General features: G+C 51.8%; 1 protein-coding gene across 2 annotated transcripts; it reads right to left on the bottom strand.

Moving 5' to 3' along the window:
* Nucleotides 1-3,643: 3,643 nt before the first annotated feature.
* Egr3 (early growth response 3) lies at nucleotides 3,644-9,219 on the bottom strand. 2 transcript variants are annotated; one of them, XM_028758744.1, is made up of 3 exons: nucleotides 8,667-8,820; nucleotides 8,191-8,243; nucleotides 3,644-7,369 (listed from the first exon to the last, which is right to left on the bottom strand). In XM_028758744.1, the coding sequence occupies exons 2-3, from the start codon at nucleotides 8,228-8,230 to the stop codon at nucleotides 6,360-6,362; spliced, it is 1,050 nt and encodes a 349-aa protein (XP_028614577.1). In that variant the 5' UTR covers nucleotides 8,231-8,243; nucleotides 8,667-8,820; the 3' UTR covers nucleotides 3,644-6,359. The 2 variants fall into 2 exon arrangements, with proteins under 2 accessions (XP_028614577.1, XP_028614576.1); XM_028758743.1 differs by lacking the exon at nucleotides 8,191-8,243 and having other exon boundaries at nucleotides 8,667-9,219.
* Nucleotides 9,220-9,594: the final 375 nt, after the last annotated feature.

The raw sequence follows: 9,594 nt of genomic DNA, 5'->3' as shown, positions 1-9,594 counted from the left end.
GCTTGGAATCTCAGTTCTGCTCTGGTCATTAGTCTGACACTTTGGTAGGGACAAGGGTCTGATGGATCTGGTCTGATGGACAGTACCCAGTGGAGTGTGCCATTCAAAGGATACAGGCCCAGAGATAAGGGCAGTGTTTTCAGGGATAAGGATATGGGGCAACCCCACCCTCAAGAGCAATCGGCTTCTCTTTCCTTTAAGGAGGTAAGAGGTGGAAAACTTTCTGAGGCTACAAAGAGCAATTCAGTGGGTGCTGCAAAGGACAGTCACATTGGCAGTTGAAAAGTGTGTGTTTGCATGGGCCATGATGCCAATAATGAAAAGTTTAAGACAGTGAGCCGCCTGGGCAAGCAGGTCGAGAAAAGCCAGCGTGAAGGATTGGTGACTGTGCTTCCTGTGAAATTATCAAGGTCCTGAGAACACCAGTGGATCAGTGAGAGAGGGGAGAGAATGGTAGACTAACAAGGGTTTCAGTCATAGAGGGAAGGAAGAGGTGTGTGGGGGAGGTCTAAGGTCTGGGGAAGACATCTCTGAGACCTAAAGAAAGGGCCTTTCCTACTAGACCATGTGTCCTGACCCTGAGAGAATGTTCCGAGGATCTCCTGAAGTGGTGTCCAGGAAACAGGTTAGGTCATGTTAAAGAAACCACTTCGAGGGTCTGATTCCCACCCAGTCTAGCAGTTAAACTTTTGGGTGACAGTCTCCTGGTTTGCAGCTTTGTGGCCATGTTTTGTGTGTATCAGTACCTTGCTGAGATTGCTGACAAAACTTTCAGTTATATCTCTGTTTCTTAGATGGAAAGAAATGATGTGTCTGCCCTAGAGTCAGGGGCTCCTGGTAGCAGGTGGGTGGCCTGGGACTGCCTCTACCAGAGAGAAGCCAGGCCCATGTCTAGGAGAGTAACATTCAGGGACACATTAGAGCCTTATCACACTGCCTCCACCCCATACCACCCCTGTTCTGTCACTGAACTGTATAGATGACCAATTTGGAAACAGCAGAGTGAGAGAACCTTTAAACAAAGGGGAGAAAAAGCTGTAAGAGATGGAACACAAAGAGAAGCTACTGGGCCCAGAAGTAGTCCTGGCCTCTGTGTTTGTTGGATGGGTGAGACTATGTCCTCTGGGGTATCCTAGGGACAGTCTGGCTGAGGGTCTCTGAACTATTTCTTTTCTTTCTCTTTTCTCTGTACAAAGACTGAACTTTTTGAGATGACCCATTGTGAGGGCATGTCTAGGATATTATCCTAATTTTAAAACTCTAAGGTACCTTTTAGAAGCCACATTTCCCCTGCTAGCCACTGGGGTTTTGCCAGTATGATTGCTAGCCTTCAGAACACTCAGGGGTCTCTTGCTTTCCTTACATTTATCAATCAGGAACACAGGGACGTTCATCAGGGCCAGCAGAGGCAGTTCACAAGTCTCTCATCTATGCAGGCAAACCCTGAGCTATCAAAGAGGAAACACTAACAACCATCCAGAAGCTAATGCCTGTATCCACCAAAATCCACCCTGTGGTTCCTTTTTACATACTTGTAAACATGTGCACGCGCACACACACACACACACACACACACACACACACACCTTCATCACTACCACTACCATACAAAAATATTCTTCTCACAAATTTAAAAGTATCTCATTTATGCCCAATCATTAAGTAAAAGTTTACACTGCTCACTCAGTAAACTTTTGCAGCCATCGGTTCAGTGTGCCACACCAAATGTGGTGCATGTGTGCATGAGTATGCAATACCCCTTCATTCTCCTCCAGACACCTCAAGTGTTGTTTGGAACAAGCCATGACACTATCTGTCTATACCTTTATGCCTCATTATGTCCATTTTGTCTTTAAGTTTCAGGCTGGGAATCTCTTCATTACTTACAAATCCCAGGCAGGTTGGGTAGCTAGTTTGATGATATCTGGGACAGCCTTATCTAGCTAGCTACAAAGTTTGAATCAGTGATTACACCACACTGGGTTGGTGCCAGCCAGGCGGGCTGCCATATTGCCAAGTAACCCAGTGGTTGAACTAGGTTGGGTTGAGTAATAGCCACCAATGGGAAGTGAGTTTATTAATCATGCAGCATAGTACACTGTTGATGAGCACACAACTTTGAAGGCCTGGTTTGGTTGGAGAAGGTACAGGTGGGGCAGGATGCTAACTATGAAGACATCCAATGATAATATCTTCAGCTCTGATAAAATTCACCTGAAAAACCACACAAATCTGGAAGGAAACATCTAGTTCAGCAAAGACTTTTCAGCCACCTTGGACTCCTGTTAGAAGGATAGCTCCATGCTGTTGTGTATAATGCTGGAGTTTGGAATTATTAGTTTCATAAGGGGAGAGAAAGGAATCCAAGATGGCAGCCAATGAGTGACCCAGAATTGTGTGGGTGCAAGAATTTAAGATTACGTGTTGCATTCTCAGTACTCATCTCACTTCAGAAACATTCTTTTCTAGAGCCACAGCCCAACACTCCCTCCACACAGCTCTGGCCGTACCTTACTGGTAACAGTAGCCAACCTGAAATGACATTCTTATTCCTTAGTGAGACAGGCCTGCATTAATAATAGCAAGAGCAGTTTCTCTGGTGCTGGGCTGGCTCAGTGTAGTTGTGTATAGCCGAGACACTGACTCTCCATTACAATCTGGTGCTGTGTTTCCATAACCCAGAACAGATTATACTCCAGATACACAGAATTTTCTATAGGGCAGGCAAGATAGGCAGGGAGAAGGGATTGAGTTTTCTAAAGACTGGTCTAGAATTAGAAAGCATTCTGAGGACAAGCAGAAAGGAAAAGGGAGATGCAGACAAAAGCAAAAGACAAATATTCTTTTAAGAGCAATGGCAAAACCCCTAGGTTAGCCAGGGAAGTCAGTTAAGGATGAGGGAGATAGCTTGTAGGGAATGGGAATGACTGTTTTCACGGGAGACAGAAATCAAGAGATGCATGGGTTGGCACTACAGAAACTTTCCCTGTTCTGTGTGTGCTCTGAATCTCAGAAATCCTTTCTCCCTTAAAAGCATCAAATCTTTTGACTCCTTCATAAGGCTTTCTAAGGACTTTCTTAGACATTGACTAGTGAGGACTCTGGAAAGCCTGTTCAAGTGGGATTAAAGCTGGAGAACTTTAAAACCGGACTCTCCTCTCCCCATTATCTGACCATAGTAAAGCTGCCAGCCTCCCTGGTTATCTTGCCAACCCTGGAGAAGCCCTGTCCAGTCTCCACCTGTCTCTCAGGCTTCAAAAGCTTAAGCAAGAGAGCTTCTCAGTGCTGTTCTAGAGGCCTTTTAGGGTCTTGTCCTAAGACCAACCAATCAGGAGACTTACCCGTGGAAACCATAGGGCAGGTTCTAGATAGAAGTCACTGCCCTGACTCCTGTGAATTTAGTTTATCCATCCAGTTCATCTAATCAATTGGCTAGTCTGAGAATCCCATAAAGCTAGAGTGGAACCCTCTCAGAATCAGGACTCAAAACTGGATTAGAAACACCAGAACTCACAGAATTCTGAGCCCCATCCAGGGACATTAGTTCTGCTCTGAGAATTTTCAGAGCAAGAAGCATAAATCCAGGCACCACAACCTATCAACCACACCTCTAAAGCCCCCCAAAGAAAACAAGACAAAAAGACCCAGGCCAAACCAAAACTTTATACCATGAAAACAAGAAATAAAATGAGATTTAAAGCCCGGCTGATTGTCAGCAAACACAATATATTTACTGTATTGGCATTTGCTCACAGGGCAAATGGTACAACATTACACCGTTTCAATATTTGCTTTTAAAAATGCTGTTTTCATTAACTATATTATATTGGCATAACAATGTGACGAGAAATAAATGAAATGTTGGTGAAGAATCTCACCTTTTCACAATATCAAGCATTTTTTTAACCTTAGTATAAGGTACTATAAATCCAAGAAATAAAAACATCCACAAAATATATTACATCTGGTTTGTCTTTTTCTAAGTACTCAACTGTATACAAAAGTCTTTCAAAAAATATCATTCCCCATAGGTTTTCCTGTTTAAAACCTGATTTTTTCTCGCAGTTCACATAAGTTAGAGTGCATTTTCTTTTGTTGTTTTTTGTTTTTTTAAACATGCAGACATATAAAAAAATTGGGATAGCACAACCTTTTGGCAACAAAGTTTTTTTTTCTCTTAGTTTAGCTTAAATGTCTGAGAACAGTTTTATTAAAACAAAGGAAAAGTCAGAGTTATCATGCAGTGGCATGCATATTCCAGAAGGAGGAAGAAAAAAATATTAAAGGATATTTGATTCCTCCTTCCAGCTTTGAACTGACCAAATTTTGTGTGTGTGTGTTTAAATAATCATCACATTATAAAAAGTATTCAGCAAAATACTGTCTCTGCAAAGAAAGATTTTACCCTTCAGCTGAAAAAATATGGGCCCTCCTGGCAAACTTCTCCTTCTACAAAAAGCCCGAGTACCTGGAAATTCACAATCCCCCACATTCCCCCACAATCCCCGCTCTTTGAGTTTTTCCTCCCTTGCACTATAGTCCGTTTAGTATTATTTATCCACCACCAAAAGACGGTGCTTTTTTAATTAAAAAAAAAAAAAAGTGGGAAACGCATAAAGTGACTTTAAAAACAGACATTCTGTAAACTCCAGACCTTTGTCGCTTCTCTCTGGGCAGCTTACTGGCCACAGGAGAGATGACGATAGTAGGGAAACAGTACATTCAGTCAAGACTGTGCTGGAAGCTGTGTCGGAGAGCACCCTTCTCTAAGTCTCCACTTCAAAAGGGCCACCCTGTGTGAGGAAGGGCTGGGCAGAACAGCTGGGGTAGAGGGCTCCTGAGAAGAGGTGAGGTAGGGCGGGGAGGTGCGATGGGGCCATGAAACAGATGTGCCTCATTCAGCAACACAGATTAATGCAAAAAATCCCCATCTATTTTTGAGGACAATTTGAACAGAATGTGTATGCATATATACGCGTGTGCACATATATTCACACACATACACAGGTAGATATAATCTCATCAGTTAACATTTTCATAAAAATAAATCATTTAAGCTGTATATGCCTACAAATTCTCTTTATTCCAGTGCACTGCGCTGGATAACCAAATGCCTTAGATTTGATTTTGCTAGGAATACAGAGTGTGTTATGTAAACATATGTGTATAAAGAAACACACACATATATCTACATACACACGCCAACATCATATACATACACTTCACTTCTATCTGTTGTGTTGGTGATCACAGAGGGCAAATTAATAGAGCCAACCTTCCCAGGAATGGGGAATGGGTACATGACAGAGACAAACTCTTGGGTGGTTGATTGAGGCCTGCCTTTCTGGGTAAAGATCTTGAGAGACCCACTGAGAACCTGAGAGGGGAAAAGAGAAGATGGGAGAGAGAGAGAGAGAGAGAGAGGCAGAGGGCAAGCTCAAGAACACAGATTTTGAAAAGCGGGGCTGAGCAAATGATTTTTTTTTAAAGGTGGCTCTTTTTCCCCCAAAGATCAAACTGCCCTGAGGCCTAAGAGGGAAGCGCTCGGAAAGGGAGGGGGCTCTAAGGGGCCAAACCCGAGGCGGCGGCAGCAGCACCGCAGCAGCTGCAGCATCCGAGGCATTTCTGTAAGAAACATTATTAAGGAGCAGATGGAAGACCATCTCCTCCGGTCACATGCAGGTCCTTAGCTTGGGACATCTCCCAACGGCTTGAGGACCTTATGTGAAGAAGAGTTTAGGGGTAGACACAGCCCAGTTCAGCTCAAGAGTCTCACACACGGGTGCGCGCGCGCACACACACACCACACTCACACACATACACACGCACACTACACACAGGCGAGCACGCACACACTCGCGCGCATCACCGCACGCAAGCGCGCGTGCGTGCGGCGGGCAGCAAGCTCTGCGCTTTGGTGCGCTCCTTACCCCCTCCCCCTCTCGGGTGTTCGAGGGGGAACACAGGGAGACACTGGAGGGGGGAAACAGTGAGGTGCTTGGGTCTGGCGAAGGTTGGATGGGCCCCGCCTTCAGTCCCCCGCAGGTCCTTGGCGTGGCCCAGCGGCCCCTGGATCAAGGCGATCCTAACTGAACAAAGCGGGCTAGACGCCACCTTTCCGCCCCCACGCCTTGGCTAAGAGGGGGCAGCAAAGAGAAAGTGCCTCCAGCCCTAGCCCCCAACCGCCGGCCGGTGTGAAAGGGTGGAAATGGGGGGCGTCGAAGAGGAGGCAAGGGGGCCGTACGTCCAGGGCGAGATCAGGGCGCGGCCCCTGCGCCTCGGTGACTGGCTTTCCCCGCTTTCAGGCGACCAGCCAGGAGGCACTGGAAGGGAAAAGAAGGGATCTGGGTACCGGATCCTCAAGCGCAGGTGGTGACCACAGGGGCCAGGGACACGGTGGGCGCCGAAGATGCAGAGGGCGCACCCCCTTTTTCCGACTTCTTCTCCTTTTGCTTGAGGTGGATCTTGGCGTGGCGCTTGCGCTCGTCGCTGCGCGCAAACTTGCGCCCACAGAACTCACAGGCAAAGGGCTTCTCCCCGGTGTGTGTGCGGATGTGAGTGGTGAGGTGGTCGCTGCGGCTGAAGCTGCGCATGCAGATCCGACACTGGAAGGGCTTGTGGCCCGTGTGGATGCGCAGGTGCCGGGTCAGCTCGTCCGAGCGGCTGAAACGGCGGTCACAGCCTTCCGCGGGACACGCGTGGGGCCTCTCGTGGAGCGGGGTCTTGCTAGGCCGATTGGGGTACTTGCGGGGCCGGATGGGCTTGAGAGTGAGCGGCGGTTGGGGCAGGCTGCCGAAGCCCGGGTGGATCTGCTTGTCTTTGAAGGCCTTGATGGTCTCCAGAGGGGTTATAGGGGGTGGGTTGACCCGGATGGGGTCCATGCCCTGGAAGGGCTTGTGTTCCGGAATGGAGCCCATGTCGTTGGGATGGTGGTACAGGTTGTAGTCAGGAATCATGGGGAAAAGATTGCTGTCCAAGGCCGGCTTGGCCGATTGGTAATCCTGGGGGGAATAGGCGAGCCCAGGGTTTCCCTGGGGGTCGTGGAAAGACACGGGCTCCGAGTAGAGATCGCCGCAGTTGGAATAAGGGGGCAGCGCCGGATACATGGCCTCCACGTCGCCCTGAGGAGGCTGCACCATGCTAGCCGTGGACGTCTGCGTACTGAGCGCCCCTGAGGCCGGGGGCACCCCTAAGATGCCGGCACTCATGAGGCTAATGATGTTGTCCTGGCACCAGTTGGAAGGAGAGTCGAAAGCGAACTTTCCCAAGTAGGTCACGGTCTTGTTGCCGGGGGCTGGCTGGAAAGAGCCCGAATAAGAGAGTTCCGGATTGGGCTTCTCGTTGGTCAGACCGATGTCCATCACATTCTCTGCGGAGAGCGGGGGAGAGAGGGGAGGGGTGAGTGAAGCCGAGCCGGCTCCGGGCCGCGGCGCCCAGGTCCTTGCCCAGGAGTAGAGGGTGCGGCCGGCTGGAGTGCGCAGCGCGTGGGGCAAGAGGAACGCCGAGCCCGGCGCAAAGCGGGCGGTGCCGCGCTCCCCGGCGCAACCTGGATACAGCAAAATACTACGGATCGGGGTGTGGAGTGGCTCCGGCACACACACCGCACACGCCGCGCACACACTCACGTACCACACACATACACGCACGCGCGCGAGAGAGCATTGTTGTTCTTCCCGAGGTGGGGCGGACAGGTAGCTGCAGCTACAGGTAGTTTCAGACCCGGAGCGCGCCCGGCTCTCGCTCTCCAGCACATACAACTCGGCCTCTTCCCCCGGCCCTGTCTACTCCAAGACGCCGCGCCTTCATGCCCCAAAGCGATGTCCCCCTACGCGCGCTGAGCCCGGGTGGCCGACCCAAAGAGCTTCGACGCTTTTGTCCTCGGAGCGCCGAAGGGTGCCGCCCGTAAAGGGAGCCTCTCCCGGCCCCAGTCTCCTCCCGGCCTGAAGGAGCTTTCTTGCTCGGGCTGGAGGGGAAAAACCTAAACCCAGCTAAGGAGAGTGGAGAGCGGCGGAAAACCGGCCGATGTCTCCACGGCGAGAGCGGCCGCCGTTCCCAAGCTCCCGGGTCCCAGGATCGCCCCCGGTGGCAAACCCTTTCCCCCGCCCCGTGGGTGAGCCCCCTCCCTCTGCCCGCCGTCCCCACACCCCCAATGGCTTTGCTGAACGCCCCGGAAAGGCAGCGTCGCAGTACCTCTCCCACCGTGGGGACTCCACGCCGCACATGGCTCCATCCCGGGTGGGAGGCTGAGGGAGTAAGGGGGGGAGAGCGCGGGTGAAAAAGACGCTGGGCTCCTCCCGAGAAAGGGGGCTACAGCACCACGCCTTGAGCGCAGCCCAGCGATCGGGCCCCCTGCGTGGGGAGGGAGAACCCCAGAGCTGCTCGCACCTACCTCCCTCCGGTCGGCGGCTGCCCCCACCCGGGAGAACCGAAGCCTCAACCGTGGCGTCTCCAACCAAGCCTTCCCGATCTCGGAGGGCGGGAGGAGTGGGTGGGAAAAGCAACTCGCCCCCCAGAAAATTCCCAGCGCGCCCCCCATCTTTCCATCCGTGTCTCCATCCATCCATTTTTGCATCCATCGATCTATGCATCCATCGCTAGCTCGCTCCCTCCTCCTCGTCCTCCCTCTTTCCTTCCTCGCTGCCTCGCCGCCTCACCGCCACCCTTACCTGTAGCCATCTGATTGTAATGGGCTACCGAGTCGCTGCTGCCGGAGAAGAGGTTGAGCGCGCTGGGGATCTCCTCGGGGTACAGATTGTCAGGCAATTGATTTAGCAAACTGCTCATGGTCACCGGCAGCTTCTCGGCGAGTTTGCCGGTCATAGCACTCCCGAGCTACAGCCGCCACCGCCGCCGCCGCCACCGCCGCCGCCTGTTCCTAACGCAGCTTCCAGGCTAGCGGCATCCGAGAGGCGATCCGTGGTGCAGGGGAAAAGCATGCGAGAGGGAAAGTTCGGGGGGAGGGGGGGAATGAAAAGGGGAAGGGGTGGGTCAGGGGAGGGGATCTACTCTTTTTGGGGCGGTGGGTGGGAGAGGGGCAAAGAGGGTAATCCTCTCGGGTGCCTCAGCTGGTGCGGTGAGACGCTGGGTCGTGGGGGTGGGGTGGGGCGTGTGCGGGGAGTGGGATGGGGGCTGGGCTGGGGGGGATCTAGGCTCCAGGGGGTCAGACGCGGCTTCAGTATTGATCTCACAGACACGCGCCCGCCGACCCCCCCCCGCCCCCCGATCTGCCACAGCCACCGCCGCCGCTGCCGCCGCCGCCTCCTCTGCTGCCGCCGCTGCCGCCGCTGCTACCACCACCAACCAGCCCCGCCGCTTCCTAGCTAGCTCACTGCTGCCCAAAAGCTCCCAGCCAGGGAACTCCACCAGTCTATTTATCTGAGCCCCGGGAAAGCTCCGTGACGTAGCTGCCCATATATGGACAGACAAAGCCCAGCCGAAGGGGCGCGACGTCACAATGGAAGCTCCTCACAATGGAACATTAGAAAGCAGGAAGCGGGCCGCAGCCAACGTGCAGCGCCCGCACCGCTCGCCGTTCTTAAAAAAAAAAAAAGTCAATTAGATTAGAAAGAAGGAAAGCGAGAGGAGAAAGAAAGA

This window comes from Grammomys surdaster, unplaced genomic scaffold (genome assembly GCF_004785775.1).
Source record: "Grammomys surdaster isolate TR1022 unplaced genomic scaffold, NIH_TR_1.0 126219, whole genome shotgun sequence".
Taxonomy (NCBI): Eukaryota; Metazoa; Chordata; class Mammalia; order Rodentia; family Muridae; genus Grammomys; species Grammomys surdaster.
Note: the sequence above shows the minus strand (reverse complement) of the source record. Positions and strands in the feature narration are given on the sequence as shown.